The following is a 19,568-nucleotide window of genomic DNA, read 5'->3' on the forward strand; positions in this document are numbered from 1 at the left end:
ACAACGTAAATGCGCCACCAACCTTGAGATATAAGTTCTAAGATCTCAAGTATAGTTACAACGGCTGCCCCACCCTTCAAACCGAAACGCATTACTGCTTCACGGCAGAAATAGGCAGGGTGGTGGTACCTACCCGCGCGGACTCACAAGAGGTCCTACCACAATTTCTCGGTATTAAATCGTTTTTATTGCCCTCAGAATTTGAGAGGTAGCAGCTCGAATACGGCAACAAAACTTTCTCACGGTGGAAACGAAAATGCAGAGTTCAGAGTATCACATACTGACCGGACAAGAAATTGCAGGCGTCTCATATAGTACATTACGTAGAAATGCATCGTAACATCTTCGATTGCACAAATTTCTGCGTAAATATACATATGAATGCGATTTTTAATTTGCTATATTCATTTACAAAATGAAATTTTAAATCGTTAAAATGAATACAATATTCGTTTTGTTTTTCGAAATTTTTAAACAGCGAAGTTGGTTGAAATTAAGTAACTCTTATTATTTATTATCCCTATATGTAGCGTACTTTTGATTTGATTTTAAGTCGTCGTGGCCTAAAGGATAAGACGTCCGGTGCATTAGTTTTGAGCGATGCACCGGTGTTCGAATCCCGCAGGCGGGTACCAATTTTTCTATTGAAATACGTACTCAACAAATGTTCACGATTGACTTCCACGGTGAAGGAATAACATCGTGTAATAAAAATCAAACCCGCAAAATTATAATTTGCGTAAACACTGGTGGTAGGACCTCTTGGGAGTCCTCACGGGTAGGTACCACCGCCCTGCCTATTTCTGCCATGAAGCAGTGATGCGTTTCGGTCTGAAGGGTAGGGAAGCCGTTGTAACTATACTGAGATCTTAGAACATATCTCAAGGTGGGTGGCGCTGTACGTTACGTACGTTGTAGATGTCTATGGGCTCCAGTAACCACTTAACACCAGGTGGGCTGTAAGCTCGTCCATCCATCTAAGCAATAAAAAAAAAAGAACTTGTAAGTCTACGGGGAGCATTTACTATTCTCTATAAATTCTATGGGGAACATTCTGAGCAATTGTTTGACATTATCCTGTTATTGGTACCAACCATCAAAAGCGGTAATTCCTATTATGTGGCTACGTTGATTTCCTTATTTTGTGTCAATAGATCACTGTTATCACCGTCCAGCGAGAGGGCTCTGAAATGAATTTCAGACGATTGTATTTACTGAGAATGAATTGTTTTGCTTGAATGGGGCTTGCTAAGACTCCTATGTGCTTCAATGGTAGGAGCCTAAGCAGCTCTATTGGTTAATTTTATTGTAAATGCTTTTAATAATAAAATGCATATAATAGAAAGAAATAAGGATGAAGTAAAAGAAACACCAAATGAAAGAAACAGAGAAAGTCCTTCTATCTATGACATGTTGCAATATATTCCAAGGAAGGTTGACGTCAGGCAGGTGGTCGATAGTAAAACAGATGCCAAATCTATTTGCAGCAAGATAAGACAAGCTGCGACCAACCCGCATAATGTGGGTTAAGAGAAGAGAACCCCGGACGGAGATCGGACGTCGGATGTAAAGCCTAGTTCGGACTAGACGAGTATTTTAGTCGAGTACCGAGTAATTTAGTGGCTAAACTACTCGCTACTGCACCGAAATCGATCGCATTAATTACGGTCCAGTACAGTACACTAGTGAGTGGTGTTTTGCAAGATGAACAGGCTGCAACGCAATAGAGTGCATAAACTTTACTGGTGGTAGGACCTCTTGTGAGTCCGCGCGGGTAGGTACCACCGCCTTACCTATTTCTGCCGTGAAGCAGTAATGCGTTTCGGTTTGGAGGGTGGGGCAGCCGTTGTAACTATACTGAGATCTTAGAACTTATATCTCAAGGCGGGTGGCGCATTTTACTTTGTAGATGTCCATGGGCTCCAGTAACCACTTAACACCAGATGGGCTGTGAGCTCATCCACCCATCTAAGCAATAAATAAAAATAAAAAAACTGATTAAGCTAATCGTAATGGCTATTTAGAAGAGGTGTATGAGGAAATTTCTGTGATTAAGAAAAATAAGTTATGGGTACGAAAATGGATCGATAGAAGAGATAAACTAGGAGCTACTAATTGTCTTCTGAAGGAATTAGCACTGGAAGAGATCCCAAAGAATACTTCGATCGTTTGAGAATGTCCGAAAATTGTGTGAATTTTATGTTAACGAAAATACACTCTCGAATTCAGGCGCAAAGATACCCATTTGAGAAGTGCCAGTAATGAACTCGACTAATCAACAGGTTGGGACTTGTTTTAAGAGTGCAGGGGAGTCGTTTAGTGCGGTAGGGCCCTAAAATTCCTTGGGCCCGCGGTCTGCTCCCAACACCTTGCAGAACATCAAGTCCCACATACCCCGCGCGCCCCCTAGGCACGGGGACCTCGTAGGCGGTTCGGCCCAGGACCCGAAAAAAAAAAGAAGTAGGCTAGTTTCTCTTCAAAGTTAATAAGCTGTTCTAAGTGTTTAATCAAATGACGTATGCAGTGTCGCGCCACGGCCGTCGCGACATAACGTCGATGCCCGCGTCGCGCCACCACCCTATAGTCTCCATGCAATTTAATATTACCCTTAACGCAGCCAATTCAGTGAAATCCATTCATGTTCGCCGCTTTTCCTATACATTACTGGCTGTCATTACCGTGAATAGAAATTTAATTCAATTTATCACTCCCGCATAATCGCTTTATAACATCGTGACTGCGTGTTCAAGACTGCTAATCGATTTACCGTTTGCAACGTGTGTTCAAATAAAAAGTACGAAGCAGCAGTATAGTAAATGTACTTAAATATTGCGCATTAAAATCAAACTTGTTTACGTGCGTGTCTCTGCAACGTAAACATTTAATGGGTCATTAATTTCAATTTTAAGATAAGAAACGATGAAATGTGAAATTTTTTGAGGTTATAACTCCAGTGGTCGCACCGGATATGTCGTTAGTTGACCCCGAGACCTTGAGAACCTTAACACGCCACTTGACGACTGGAAACGCCTAAAAAAAGCAGTTTTTACAACGTCGATTAAACTATATCAAATAACCCAAATAACTTTAATGTATAGTTCACAAACCAAACTCATAGGATCAAATGCGAATTTAAATCTTTATGGACTAAAAATTATTCGATCAGGCTTAACTTAACTTGTAAGGTTGTTTTGTAGTATACAAAATATCGTCTACCTGAATAAGGTGCGCATTACAAACTATTGTTGTCGAAGGAAGCCATTCAATTCAGCTTGGAACGAGCATCAGGTAGCGTGCGTAAAATTCGATACGAGACTCGTTGTCGGAGATTATCTCGGATTAAAATTCCGGTCTTGGACTCGACGAGTCACAGGAACGACACATTCATCGTAAATGTGGGACAAAGCTTTTTCGTAATAAGCTTGTAGATCCCACACCCAATTTATTCCAATAAAACGTATGCGGGTGCGAACGCGGGCGACGCGGCCGCCGACATTGTGGCGACTATAGTGTGCCATAGACTCATTCGACTTCCATGTCGTAATTATTCAGAATTACGGGGCTTAAGTGCATTAATATCCACATGTCAGGGGCTGAATGTCCGTCGGCGACACAACGAGGGGTCTTGAATAAACGGGGTACTGTTCTACGCATCACTATGTTCCCCCTGAAATAAACAGTGTGCTTAGTGCGAGTTTTTTAACGTTCTCGATAGCGTAAAAGTTAGCTCATATTTGTATGAAATGGGATCGTTTGCCGTTAGGGGCGCTGTTCCAACTGCATACAAAATTTAACGTTAAAAAACTCGCACTAAGCATAAAGGCTTACGAACAAAATTAAGTGAGCAAACAATCAAGATTCTTCTAAAGGAATTGAATGACGAACTAACTGTATTTAAATATCAGTAACATTTTAGTAGTTCATTTCATTTCAATAAATTATAATGAAGTAAAAGTCCTGTTCTGTTAATAACGTAAACGTTGTTTTCGAGAAATTTCTGGGAATCAATTCTTTTTTTTCACATATCGTTCGTGTGCTGCATTCGTTGTATTGTGCCGGGTGTGTGCTGCATGTATTTTTGGCGTTGTTTTAGCTGAACTCAACGGTCATTTCCTTGTTTAGGTGCATGTAATGTACAATCGGCGATGAACATTAACGTATGTTGTGATTTTGGTTGAGTGAAAGCAGAAGCTGTTTAATGGATTACGTAGAAACTATTTATACGCTAAAAATAAAACATAGTAAAAACTTTAAACTATTTGCTTACAGTTTACGCTATTGATTTTATTCATTTATATCGAGACGATAGACTTTTGGAGAGTTTTAATCGCTTTTTCATGAATAGTTGCCGAGAATAAAACACCAAACGTTTACCTATAAGATTAAATTCTTATTTTTCTTTCAAATACGAACGTGATTGAAGAAAAGGAAAATATAGAAATCTCTTTTAATGTTCTAATATGTTTACAAAGAATTATACACGACTGCATATAGCCATGTGTGCTGTCTGATGCTTGTATATCGGACGTAGGTATTTCTGATATAGGATAGGCGTCGGCGAGCGCGAAATATCGATTACTTGCGAATACAACCTCCACGCAGACGGTACCTATAAAGGTCGACGCGCGCAGTTGTCGCCTCCAATTGACTAGTACATATGACGTATGTATATTACACCACGATTATTTTGTTCAACTTACGTCGCTACTATTTATAATTACTTAAATGAATTAAAATGTGTAGTATCAAAGAATAAATTATAGGTTTTTAACAAAGTTTCCTTTATTTCCCATATGATTGTTATACGATAGCAATTTCGAAATTGAGACGACGACCTCCTACAGTTACTTTTATCTTATTTTTTATTGCTTAGATTGGTGGACGAGCTCATAGCCCACCCGGTTTTAAGTGGTTACCGGAGCCCATACACACAACGTAAATGTCGCCACCTACCTTGAGACGTGAGTTGTAAAGACTCACTTTTAACAGTACAATTGCTGCCCCGTCCTTCAAACCGAAACGTGTTACTGCTTCTCGGCAGAAATAGGTAGTCTGGTGGTACCTACCCGTGCGGACTCACAAGACGCTCTAGCACCAGTAATAAAATACTAATTTCTAGATATTACCATCCTATCATTCGAACGTAGTAGTAATATGTAGTACATTCGCCCTTATAACTTTATATGTTTATATGTTTAACTTTAATTCTTGAATTGCTCGTGTCTGAAGCGACGCAATCACGCATTCAAGTCTGAAAGGCGAGATAGGCGATATTCTAATGGGCCTCACATGCGGTGGCTATGGGCATCGGTAAGCGTCTAAAATCGGGTGGGCCGTGAATTATATGTGCATCCATGCTTAAAATAAAGATGTACGTCAACAACTCTTGTTTAGTTAAATGATAATCACGCCGACTTTTAGACATAGGGTTAAAGTTGTAGAAGAGTAATGAATACACATTTAATCGTATGAATACATATATCCTTATAAATAAACTAGCCGTACTTGCCCGCTTCGCTGGGCATTTAAAATTAACATTATTATTTATTGTCATTATTATTAGGAAGTTCAATATCTACTCATATAAATATTAGCCTATCCATGAAGTATTTGTATTTTCTACATGGATACCAAGTTTCAAGTTAATCGGATGCATGGTTCAGTAGTTATAACGGAACATCCGTAAAAACCATTGTAGATTTATATATTAGTATAGATATAGATAATACCGGAAAATATTCGCTTTAAAATTCAAATTAAAACAATAGACGCATTACCGATCATCGTGGACATTTAAAATGACATAGGATATCTTTGTTTCATATAAAAAGTAGTATTCCCGAGGTAGTTTTTTTTTTAATTAACGCGATTCTTTAAAAGCTTCGTCAATGGCATATCTATGTAGAGCGACACTTTATTGATTTTACTGTTTTTTTTGTCATAAATTACAAATATTGTTTTAATAACGGCTTCGTTTACGCTGATAGGTAATCTTTATTGTACATTAAATTATACCTGCTACATTTGAAATGATGTCATATGATGAATTAATGCTAATGTACTTAAATAGAATAAATTACAGAGAAATATATTTTTATGTTTACTTTGTCACAATTATTTTAGTCTTTATCAAAAACTTGAACTTTAGTAGGCCTACTACCTACTGTTTCTGTATGTCAGCATTAATTCATCTATCTCTACTATATCTATGTTAAATTATTTCTGTAATCTGACGAAGCATATTGCGGATAATAACATGTACTTTTAGGTTAGGAATATTGTGTTCTTTTTCAATAATAAAGTAAAACTAACTATAAAATTATAATAAAAAATCTATGTTAAATTCATTGCAATTTATTGTTTATATATATTCAATACTAACCGTACCTACACATGGTGTAAATTGTAAACAAACTTCATGTCTGTGCTGTAACCAATAAACCAATATGAAAATGATTTTAATAATGCATCGAGATAACATTGGTCCAAGACAAAAAATCACCTCATTTTAAACTGCGCGCTCGCCCTCAATCATGCTTTCACAAGACTACAAAAAGTGCAGCTCTGCTAGTTTTTCAGAAGTCGCCGTTGTTGAGAACGAATAAAGTAGTGTAAAATAAAAATTGATGGACATATTATGTTCTTTGCCACTGACGAAACTACCGAAATTACTCTAAGTGCTTAAACTCTTTTAAGCCATTAGGTATAATTAGAAGTATGACTAGGGTTTAGATTTATTCGGGCTTGCAATCGCGTTTTTTTTTTTTTTCCTACCTAAGCTGATAGCCTTAAGGCTATTTCAGCGTAACCATGGCTAGTAGGTGAGCTCACGGGGCTCAAACCTGATGACGATGCTAACACGAACCCTAGCAAGAGCCGTGCTTCGCAGAATCTACCACCGGATCGGAAACGCGACCCGCTGAGAAGATCCGGCGAGAAACTCAGTGGGCTGTGTCTGAGAGTTAATTTACTCGTCGAGCCCTTCGTCGCAAGCGACGGGTTCGACGAGAATGGTGACCGGTACTTGAAGTACCTAAAAGCACCGTTAGTGGATCGAGAGGATCCGAGATGACGTGTTTTGGGCGACGTCGACTGCTTTCCATTCTGTCCGCAGGATCGGGAATGGAGCAATCGCGGGCACACGCTGTAAACAATATAAATTGTGTCGGTTACTTTATAGAACACTCTGTGATTATAGTCTATGCGCAGATATGCGCCATATTTGTTTGGAACACGTTTAAATTTCATACGCGTGCAATATTATTCTGTACATGTCTGTCTGTACCTACCAACTATTATATGGAATGGCTACCGCATTCTTTGTCTCACTATATTAATTAAGTACTTAAAAGTGTACTCGACTCAATGAAGATGTCTGTTGTCGATTCTATTATTAAATCCTAGGTCCTAGGTCTGTCATGTTTTAGATTCATGTTATAAAACTAATAATAAAACATTACATAATATTTTATAAAAATCGACAAATCTTTAATTACTTTTTTTTGTTTTCTTAACAGCGGCCTAAACTTCCAAGATTTGATAGTTCGTCAGGGCGCCATCGACTCTCCACCGAAGACTCCTTTCATCTTGGGCTTCGAATGCGCTGGTGAAATCGAGCAAGTTGGCGAAAATGTCACCAATTTTAAGGTAAAAGGTCGACATTTACGTGAAACAGATCTTATTTTATTCAAGTTATTGTGGTCTATTATTTGTATCGCTCTTGTCTAAACGGTCGTGGTCGTTATTCAGTATCATTGATGTGGTTAGATGCTATATGCCTCACGACCAATCGCCACTTCTCCTGGTTTGTGGTGAGCCTGGTACACTGGCCTATAGGCTCTTGTAATCGCATATTAATGTACTACTGTGAAAAATAAGCGACACAAAAAGTTTCAACAATCACACAATTCATGCTATAAAACGTGCTTGTTGAAGTTAACGATATTTCCTTGACGTATCAAGTGCATCAATACGATACGTTTTCGCAAACCCTCCGTAAAACATTCCCCTCACAAACGACCCCCTGTAACTCGAAACTTAATGTCACAATGCAGTGTTGAATTGGCAAATAATGCAGAATCACCAATATTTATAACCGACCTACGCAGCCACGTTCCCAAATGAATTCTAAGAATCTTGTAGTTATGTTATTAAATGGATATTTCGGTATGTGGATGTTTTGATCAGCTACCTTCTCAATAACTTATTATTAGTTTGCGAACAAATTGTTGAAATAAATTGAACTAAGTGTGCCAAAAGAGGAATCTAAATATTCTTAGGTTCACGATAATAATGCTACAATTAGGCTTTTTTTTTAATTTTAAGTCCTGGTAAGGAGACCTTTAAGTCTCATATTTTACATATTCTTCTTACATTCTGTTATAATAAGAAAAATGTAATGAAGTTGATTAATTTTAAATTTCAATTAATTGGAATGAAATTAAATGGTATGCGATAAGATGGAATGAGATTTAGTCTTAGTAAAATAGTGGTTATTCACTGAGACTTTTTCAGTGGACATTTTGGAAGAACCTGAGAAGTTTTGTTGAGCGGTTTTGTTTCATTTCTCCACATTTGTAAACTTTCACAGATGCTAAACATTTAATAAACCACCGTTTTTACAAATTTGAATCTGAAGAAACACTAAACTAACAAAATAAAACAATTCACTTAACTTCGCTCCTCGCATTCCCGCCAAAAGTACACAATTATGCAAAAAATATCGATTGTCATTAGGAAGTTATAGTCCCTACAATGCATGACCGTTTGAAAGATGGGTCGTAAGTCACATAAGTCATTATTTGATATTCTTAAGACTCGAATCTCACGCTTCAAGTTGAGTTTTGGTATTTCGTCGCTGTCAAATCAAAATCTGCTATGTGCAAAAACTCTATATCGAATTAGCGAGTGAAAACATTTTCGTATAAAATTTTATATGACGGTGAATTTTTAAGAACTATATCAAATGAAAGCTATAGATAAATATTAAAGCTATAGACACATAACAGTTTTTTTTATACGGTAGATAGGGATGTGAACTATACGAAAAGGTCAAAAAATAAAAATCTCAAAAAGTGCACATAGCAGATTTTGGTTTGACAACGACGATTTCCTGTATGAGTTTTCTTAATACGAATGAGAACCGCTCTACACGTATGTAAAAAAACTTACTACTGTACTAATACTTGATACTATCGAAAACGTGGTCGTCTCATCAGGTGGGCGATCAAGTGGTGGCTCTCCCCGAGTACCGCGCTTGGGCCGAGCTGGTGTCTGTACCGGCCCAGTACGTGTACGCGCTGCCCGAAGGAATGTCTGCCCTGGATGCTGTTGCCATCACCACGAACTACGTGGTGGCCTATCTGCTGCTCTTCGAGATGGCTAACTTGACTCCCGGCAAGAGTTTACTCGTGCATTCCGCTGGAGGCGGTGTGGTAAGTTCTACATTTTTTTTTTCTTTTTTTTTTATTGTCTTGCAATCAGTTAGCTAGACTATGAGCAGATGTGTTGAGGGCTGTTAGAGACTAATTAAAATTTAAACAAAAAACTGCTAGTATGTATATATACTAAGAAATATATTATAGCATTATTTTCTTTCCAAACTGGTGAGTACCTTCCTTAAAAAATGATTTTACGTCCAAACGTACATACATACGTCGTGTACATAATCAAATTAGACTATGATCACTTTATTCATTTATAGTCAGACATTATTTAGAGTTCAGATATTTTGAAAATTTGTATTTTTTATGTCTCTTTATCAACGTGAATTTATCTGAAATGTAAATAAGAATGATTGTGTATTTGTCCTCTGTGCCTTCCTAAATCATCCGATCGATCGTGATGTCATGTTTCATCAAGAAACGAAATGTAGCGCCTGAATAGTTTCAAGAAACCAATGCTTTTTATAATTACAATTCGTAATTGTATAGATTCACAGAGGAGCGTAACCAGATTTCACTAGTTAACCATACATACATTTTAAAGATAAATTTCCTTGGAAGCTCTACAAGCAAAAATCTACAAGCGTACGCTTAATTTTATGAGGAATTTGCACTGTTAATAAACATAGAAATTTACATCGTTCAAAGCAAACAATATTCGGATCGATTTATCCAAAATTTCACATAGTGCATATCACTACATAGTATAAAAGAAAGTCGCTTTCTCTGTCCCTATGTATGCTTAAATCTTTAAAACTACGCAACGGATTTTGATGCGGTTTTTTTTAATAGATAGAGTGATTGAAGAGGAAGGTTTATATGTATAATAACATCCATTAAATAGTGGAGAAATCAATAATAAATTACAGTTTCCGAAGCGAAGCGAGGGCGGGTCGCTAGTATGATTATAAATACTTGGTTCGTTTTCGGGACATCTTCTCGGAAGTCGACAGATTCCGCCAAGAATACAATACGCGTACGGTTCTTATTATTTTAATAGAAATAATTTTACCGTTTCCTCTAATTATCGGGATCTTTGAAAATCACGAACTTCGTAAATTTTAAATCAAACAAATAACAATCGCACTTCTAATTATTGTTACCGTGAGTGAATCGGTCGAGAAAAATGTTATTTGCTTTGGAATTATTACTTCCGACTGACCTCACCCTTCGGTTCGATGACCTTTGCAGCCAGGTAGACAGGCGTGGGTGGGGTCCTGGTAATTAGTTCACTTTCATTGGGACAATGCGGAATAGCATAGTTTTTATTTTTTTATATATAAATTGATATCCGTTCGCGTTAATTTGACTCAGGTAATATTTTTGGTTTTTTTTTCTTATATAAAAATTACGCTAATATCTGTGATCTGTTATCGGAAGGCATTCCAGTTTTTTTTTATCATATTATGATTGTTGACTACAACGAGGTCTGTGTTCAGCCGTCATATTGTCGATCCATCAAATACCTACCGATAAAATTTATCTTCGAACCATTATGGTGTTTATCTGTTTAATATACAAACGGAAGCATCGAAAACTGGTAGATTTCGTATGGCTGCTTCCTAATTAACTAAAGACTTGAATTCTTAAAGAAATATTTATTTTGGAAATAGCAATGAATCTTCCGCTATTATGAATTAGAAGTGCTCGTCAAAACGTGCCGGCTGCTCTTCATATTACGTTTAAAGTTTATGAATGTACTTAACTAACTACTTATGAATGGATTTATGAATATTTATTTTGTGAATATCAGTTATTTTTTCGATGTTCGCCAGTTGATAATCAAAAATACTTTTACGGTTTATTCTTGCGTTTAGTTTGGTGATGTCGACAAATAACACCTCAGTCATCCGTCATCACGAAAACTGTTGAAATATTCGAAATGTCGAGAATAATATTTTTTTATTTTTTATTGCTTAGATGAGTGGACGAGCTCACAGCCCACCTGGTGTTAAGTGGTTACTGGAGCCCATAGACATCTACAACGTAAATGCGCCACCCATCTTGAGACATAAGTTCTAAGGTCTAATGTATAGTTACAACGGCTGCCCTACCCTTCAAACCGAAACGCATTACTGCACGGCAGAAATAGGCAGGGTGGTGATACCTATCCGCGCGGACTCACAAGAGGTCCTACCACCAGTTAAAAATATAGAAATAATTTCAAATAAAATACGTGAAATTACGCATTGTACGAAATTGTGTATTGAAATTTGGAAGTTGTATTGAGATTTATGGTAATATGTAATATAGCGTCATCAATACTGTCAAATCCATTCATTTGAGGTACCTAAAAGCACCATTAATGGATCGAGAGGATCCGTAATAACGTGTTTAGGGCGATGTCGACTGTTTACTATTCCGTCCACAGGATCGTGTATGTAATTTCTGGCGGCCACGACAAGAGGATTTTCGTGCCGCCTTCTAACTCTAGATGTTGGTCGCTTTTAAGGCAGTTCAAGTGATCGCATACATGTATTATGTGTAGGGACAAGCTGTAGCCCAGTTGGCGAAGACGGTCGAAAACGTCACCGTGTTTGGTGTCTGCTCCAAAAGCAAGCACGAGGCGCTGAAGACAAACAACAATAACATCGATCACCTGCTCGAGAGGGGCAGCGACTACACCAGCGAAGTCAGGAAGTGAGTTCAAAACTCATATCCATATCTATAAATTCATACGTTAAGCAAATACTTTGTACCCCTTTTTACGAAAATTGCGGGGACGAAGGATTATGAAATTTTCCACACTTATAGAGAATATAGAGAAGAAGTGCACAATGCTAATTTTTTTTTAAATAATGCATAAAAAACACATTAAATCAGTAAAGAAAACATTACACACACTACAAACCATGTATTTTTGACGCACACACGCATGCATACTATTTATTGTCAAACTTTTGTTCTTGACGTCTGTTGTCAAATTGAGAATAGAATATTGTTTGTCTTTGTTAATATTTTTTATAGTGTAGTCTTCACGAAATTTGTGATTATAGAAGTATAAAATACAATCATAATAGTGTACAAACTTACAATTCCAATTAATTATAGTCGAATTTCGACTACTGCGGGCCTCTAGTAACTACTAATACTTTTAATCACAGATTAATGTCGTGTATTAGCTGAAATGTCGCTAAAACCAAATAGCTTTTCACCTCGCGAATATGTTTCGTCTCATTTTTATCCTTCTTTGTACAGAATTTAGATCGAAACATAAATAGTAAAATGGTATTCGTGTAATGAAAGATTTCATTGTTTTCGATTGTCGAATAAATAATCAGTTTCCGACAGCAAATACCATTACCAAATACCATATCTCCCATCAGGAATGTGATGAGGTCATCAAATGAACTAAATCAAAAACTCAATTAACAAAAAAAAGAACGCATAAAAAAGATTATGTGTTAGCCGGTGCGTCTGCGCAAATTTTACGTGTCGGCGTTTTTGGAGACTGGTCCTTTGCATAATGATCACCTGTTACGTATTTAATGTTATGTTACTCGCGCGTTATAAAAGAATTAAATAAAACAAACCTTCGAATTTAGATCGATCGGTTCAATAATTGTTTGGAATTCTAAAAATGGGGGGCTGGAATGGTTTCGTGATATCGTGTGGCTAAATATAACCAACCGGCCCGCCCGTTCAGTGGCCCTTCATCTTCTAACTAAACCTTTGTTTACGTTACACGCCGAAAACTTGTAGAATTCAGGAATGTTAATGCTCGTTTCAAACGAAACGTCGCTGTGACATGATAATAATTAGTAAGATGTACATCAATCTATCTATCTATCTATCTATCTATCTATCTATATAAATGAATTTCTGTTCGTTAGTCTCGCTAAAACTCGAGAGCGGCTGGACCGATTTGGCTAATTTTGGTCTTGAATTATTTGAGGAAGTCCAGAGAAGGTTTAAAAGGTAGATCAATATGAAAATGCTCGGAATTAAATAAAAATAACAATTTTGTTTTTCCTTTGATGTGCCCCCCGTCGTTCGGACGGATTTCTTTTGTTTGTTTTAAGTTTATTTTCTACAAAAGTCTAGGTCTTTTATTTATCGATTGAGGAACTACGAAGTCTGCCGGGTCTGCTAGTTATATATAATTCACGAAACTTTTTAATGGAAAGCCATGTTAAAACAGATTAACGGTCATCCTTTTAAGCCGCAGATGATTCTGAGCAATTAGTGTACAATATGTGAGCCATGTGTCATATTTAATAAGGAATTCGACGCTCCCGTTTATATCCTCTTGTACCGAATTGCTCTCGATCCCAGGCTCTGTTAATTGTTCATTATTACTGTTAGTTATTTCACTGACCGCTGACGGGTCGCCAGCCGACTAGGATCCTTTAGGGCTAAGCCTCATCTAAGCTTTCTCGCTCCGATATAATCCTTCAGAGGTTATTTTAAGTACAGAAACACGGTGGTCTATTATTAAGGATAGTAGTTCAGCCAGTTGAACTACATAAATAAAAAAGTAAACATTAGTAAACGTACGCCCGGTAGTCGAAATTCGACTACAATTAATTGAAATTATAAGTTTGTACACTATACTATTATGATTCTATTTCCAAAAACTATTATACTTCTATAATCACCAAATTTCGCCAAGACTACACTATACAAAAATTTTAATAAAGAAAAAACAATATTTAATTTATTCTCAATTTGACCAGACTTTAAGCAATAACAAAAGTTTGACAATAAACAAAGAGTTTATATATGTGTGTGTGTGTGTGTGTCAAATACATGGTAGTGTGTGTGATGTTTTTTTATTGATTTAATGTATTTTTAAGCATAATTTTAAAAAAATATAAACATTCTGCACTCCTTCTCTATACTCTCTATAAGTGTGGGAAATTTCATACTCCTCTGTTCGCGCAATCTTCGTAAAAAGATTAATAATATATAGATTTAATATTCACATCGCAGTCTTTGCATCGTCAGAATTTCGTATGACGCTTACATTGTCATCGGTACGCGATATAAATAATATTACATCGAAGATCATGCCGGAGCGTGCACCGAAATGTTTTTGACAGAGTGAATCGTTCCTGCTCCTCTTATCCATAACCGGTTGACGGGAATTCTCGGGCGTCTCGATCGAGGTCCGATTAGATTGGTTACGACTCCGTTGATTGTACAGTTTATAACCGATGCTTTGGGGCAGCTGCTTCCTAACAACCGGCTCATTTGATTCTCGTAAACGGACAAAGATATATATATATATATTTTTATATGTAATATGTTACTCTTCGCAACGTAAACAGAGAGCCACCCACAAGTTCAATGTAAATAAACAATGTCGTTATCTGGTTTACGCCGGGAGACTGTGCGTTATTATGTTTTTTTCTTGAGTCCACCAAACTCATACTTGTATGTTAATATCAATATGTTATTTATAAACTAAGATATGATTTATCATTTCTCGGCTTGCTCGGTGACTACTTACAATACGTTAGCAGATGTACATAGGTACATACAAGCTTATTAATAAACCGTTATACATGCATTTTACATGAGTTGATCAATATTTCAAAATATGGAAACTGGTAATTAAAATACATGACTCGAACTAGTTTAAAGTTTTCTCAGGCTCGGAGAAAAATAGGTCTACAAACATCTCTGATGATATCTTTAATATCATTACGTCACTATTACCAGTGTATCAGAAACCGAAACAGAAGAGAAAGAAATGTGATCATCATAAGAGCTAATTTTTTGTAACAGGATTCTAATAGAATTACGGCCTGTAGGTAATCATGACTCTAAATAAAAGTAACCCACGAAAAATGTGTTCAGTTACAAAAAACCCTTTGAATTTACGTGGAAAATAGGCTTAACGGGCCCAATACCGCTTGTTCAGGGTAACTCCGGATGGCGTAGACATTGTGCTGGATTGCCTCTGCGGCGAGGAGTGCAACCGCGGGTATTCGCTTCTGAAGCCAATGGGCCGTTATATCCTCTATGGTAAGAAACTTACGAGATCTCTTTGTGCGGCCTAAAATGGTGCAGGAATAAAAATTAACTTTGTCTACTTCGAAATAAAAGTTTTTATGAAATCACAACCATAATAATATATATTTTTATTTTATTTCAATTTATAGCATTTAACGGTAGGCAGCGGCTTGGCTCTGCTCCTGGCATTTCTGACGTCCATGAGCGACGGTAACCACTTACCTACAGGTGGGCCGTATGCTCGTCTGCCTACACGGACAATAACAAAAAAAAAATGACAATAATTTACTGAACTGACGATAACTTCGTATAGAGCATATAAATAAATTTATGTATCTGGAGCACAAGAAAAGAAAGAAAAAATAAGTGCATTTGAATCTGGAACGCAAGAAAAAAAACAAGTGAATTGATTGGTATTTTCTCGCGTAATATCCGTTTTGCGATTCCTTGAATCTGTAAACAGAGCACAGCGCATTCCGCTCGAGTACTTATCACTTGAGTGTGCCGATTAAACAATGATGTTTGTCGCAGGATCATCTAACATCGTGACCGGCGAGACAAAGAGCTTCTTCAGCGCTGCCCGTGCGGTAAGGCATCATTCTACGATTTTTGCCAACTATTGTCCAGATCTAGCTTAAAGGGAGGCGAGCTATTGCAGACAGGACGGGACTATCTATCTGTCTCGCTTTAATGTCAATGTTTTTTTTTACAGAACACATAGAATACAGTTGAACAGACAAACATGCTTTTAATTTTGCGGACTTTTTTACATTAACAAAGGATATTTATTTTAAGGGCACTGACAGACATCACAATGCTTCTAGTTTCTGCCACGAATTCCCTGTTGGATAAGACAAAGTTTAATAACTAATATATGCATATATATAAAAGATATAATATGTATTTTAAAATAGGTTAGGGTGATATTCGGGCTGATTATACCAACATATTTTTGTTCGCTTAAAGAGTACCGCAGAATATTATATAGGTACTTAAATATATTTCAAAATGGAAATCAAATGTTAAACATTGAAAATCATAAAACAGACAGGTTATTAATTTCTCTTATTACGTCTTCTCTCTTATTTCTCTTTCGTGGATTGGCAAATTTAGTGCAGGACGAATCCAGGCTCGGTGGAGTGACGGTCTATGTAACTGGATGAGAGAAGCCGAGGACCGGGCTCAGTGGCGTGAAACTGGAGAGGTCTATGTCCAGCACTGGACTGCTATAGATTGATGATGATGATTTCGTCTTAAGGCTATCATTCAGACAACCGTTTTCACATAGATATTCTGTGATGTTGATAATTGATGCTTTTTTTTATTGCTTAGAAGGGTGGACGTTACGTGGTTACTGGAGCCCATAGACATCTACAACGTAAATGCGCCACTCACCTTGAGATATAAGTTCTAAGGTCTTAAGTATAGTTACAACGGCTGCCCCACCCTTCAAACCGAAACGCATTACTGCTACACAGCAGAAATAGGCAGAGTGGTGATACCTACCCGTGCGGACTCACAAGAGGTCCTACCACCAGTAATTAAGCAAATTACAATTTTGCGGGTTTGATTTTTATAACACGATGCTATTCCTTCACCGTGGAAGTAAATCGTGAACGTTTGTTAAGTACGTACTAGATGATGACCGAGCCTTGCTCGGTTTTTTTTTAATAACGCCATCTTGTTGTGTCTTTAAAGCGGTTAGTTGCCCTCAATTAAGAAAAAATGTATAATCTATGCGCCAATAGATGTCGGGAAGAGGTGATTATTGAAAACACGAATAAAAGAACATTTTCTGAAAATAAATCGTAGCTAGATCGATTTATCGCCCCCAAAATCCCCTGTATACTAAATTTTATGAAAATCGTTGTAGCCGTTTCCGAGATTCAGATTATATATATGTTATATACAAGCATTGCTCGTTTAAAGGTATAAGATTATATTTCATTAGAAGAATTGGTTAAAATTGATGTGTGATAATCGGTAATAAGCTGTTGTTTGTGTGGCAGTGGTGGCAAGTGGACAAGGTGTCTCCGATCAAGCTGTTCGACGAGAACAAGAGCCTGGCGGGACTGAACCTGCGGCACCTGCTGTTCCAGCACGGGCGCGGGGACACGGTGCGGCGCGCCGTGCACAGCGTCTTCACTCTGTGGGCGCAGGGCAAGGTCAAGCCCATCGTCGACTCCACGTGGGCCCTCGAGGATGTACGTCTATACCCTTGTGCTTAGTGCGAGTTTTTTAACGTTCCCGATAGTGTAAAAGTTAGCTCATAGAGAGAGAGAGAGAGAGAGTACACAAAAAAGTATAATTGGCGGTCTTATCGCTAAGAGCGATCTCTTCCAGACAGCTATCAGGTGGACAAGAATCATTTGTAAACGAACTACGCGCGGTGTACCATTCCAGTGAAATACATATACATATATGTACACATACATATACACATACATATACACATACATACACACATACATATGTCCGTAAATATACATACAATTAATACACAAAGTATTATAATATGTATAATAATAATTATTAAAAAAAAAAAATTTTGCTTCTTTACACATAAGTAAGAATAATCAATTTACATATAAAATATACTTAAAATACCTTTGAAACATATACAATTAAAGTAGATACCAATTTCAGAAATCATATCATATTTGTATGGAATGGCATCGTTTGCGTACGTCTGCCGCTAGGAGCGCTGTTCCAACTGCATACAAAATTGGCTTAACTTTTACGCTATCGAGAACGTTAAGAAACTCGCACTAAGCACCACTGCTCTCTTGTGTCCTTCTCGAGATTCACTTTACAGCTATCGTCCTGTTTGAGTTAACCGGTGTCTTTTTTGTTTCCTACCCAAGCTGATGGACTTGAGAGCCCGTGTCAGCGTAACCGGACGAGTAGGTGAGCTCACGGGGCTCAAACCTGTCGTTCTTGCTAACACAAACCCTAGCGAGAATCTAATCGATCGGAAACGCGACCCACTGAGAATATCTGGCGAGAAACTTAGTGGGCTGTGCCTGTAGGTTAATATACTTGCCGAGCCCTTCGTCGCAAGCGACGGGTTCGACGTGAACGATGACCGGTGCTTCGGGTATGCAAAAGCACCTAGTGGCGAGGAGTATTGTAAACCCCCACCTTCATACCATAAACCACCATCTCTCTCTGTATGTCTCAGACGCGAAACCATCCCTTTTTGAAGGATGAAGCAGACGTTAGTCGATGCATTAGAGACTTTGACCTCATGGTTCAAGATTGGGGCGGCATTTCTATTGCATTGTTCATAGGCTCCAGTAAATACTTAACCATTAGGCACGGCTTGTGTGTACAATTTAGTAAGTTTAGTAAGTTAGTTAAGTTTGGTCAATGGGCCGATTTCAGCCCTCAGAGATTAATTTAGAATTACGTATAAGACGTATGCTCGTAATTATCCTACTTATATCAACGGAATTAATCGAGTGCAAATTCTAATTTATAGCGCTGTAATGGTGGGATCTTGTGGGTAACAACTCTGTAGCTTACATTTCATTAAACAGGTGGGCGAAGCCATGCAGAAGATGCACGACCGCAAGAACATCGGCAAGCTCGTCCTGGACCCGTCCCTCGAGCCGAAGCCTAAGCCGGCCACTCCCGCTAAAGGCAAGTCAGGCAAGGAGAAGAAGCCGGCCAAGGAGAGCTCTGAGGAGAAGAAGGACAAGGAGGGCAAGGACGATGAGAAAAAGCCAGCTGAAAACGGGGACAAGAACGGTGAGGAGCCGCCCTCTAACGGTAACAGCGACGAAGGTCAGTCCCGGCTCTTGTGACCGGCATGCGTAGTTGCTTCACGATACACATCACTAGTTTTTGACCGATACCGAAAATCAATAAATTCCCAAAAGATTTCATAAATTTTCTCGTAAATAAACTGACATTAGCGTTTCGGTATGTTTGTTGGCGAAAAGAATGAGTGGGCAAGATTTTTTCTTATAGTTGTCCATTTTCGAAAAGTGTTTTTTAACTGTCACGAGGAACACAGTGTTGCCATTTTTCGAAAAATAAGTATTTCTTGATTTGGTCTTAAATTAAATTTTAACTTGTGCTATGCCTAAGAACACATTTAAAATAAAAGTGAATACACCCAAAGAAAGAATTCCAAATATCTGTCAGCGTCGGTAACCGAACCGG

General features: G+C 37.7%; 1 protein-coding gene across 2 annotated transcripts in view; it reads left to right on the forward strand.

Annotated features, from left to right (window-relative positions):
• LOC114242231 (putative NADPH-dependent quinone oxidoreductase VAT1L) overlaps positions 1–19,568 on the forward strand; it is a 35,354-nt gene that overhangs the window by 12,342 nt on the left and 3,444 nt on the right. Inside the window, exons 2-8 of one of the 2 annotated variants that reach the window (XM_028173330.2) lie at positions 7,518–7,647; positions 9,219–9,434; positions 11,932–12,083; positions 15,310–15,413; positions 15,933–15,988; positions 17,411–17,605; positions 18,941–19,151. In XM_028173330.2, coding sequence (XP_028029131.1) covers positions 7,518–7,647; positions 9,219–9,434; positions 11,932–12,083; positions 15,310–15,413; positions 15,933–15,988; positions 17,411–17,605; positions 18,941–19,151 — 1,064 coding nt within the window. Of the gene's footprint in view, positions 1–7,517; positions 7,648–9,218; positions 9,435–11,931; positions 12,084–15,309; positions 15,414–15,932; positions 15,989–17,410; positions 17,606–18,940; positions 19,188–19,568 lie in introns of both variants that reach the window. The other variant, XM_028173322.2, reaches the window with a different exon arrangement.

Source organism: Bombyx mandarina, chromosome 19, assembly GCF_030267445.1.
Source record: "Bombyx mandarina strain Sakado chromosome 19, ASM3026744v2".
In the NCBI taxonomy this organism is placed as follows: Eukaryota; Metazoa; Arthropoda; class Insecta; order Lepidoptera; family Bombycidae; genus Bombyx; species Bombyx mandarina.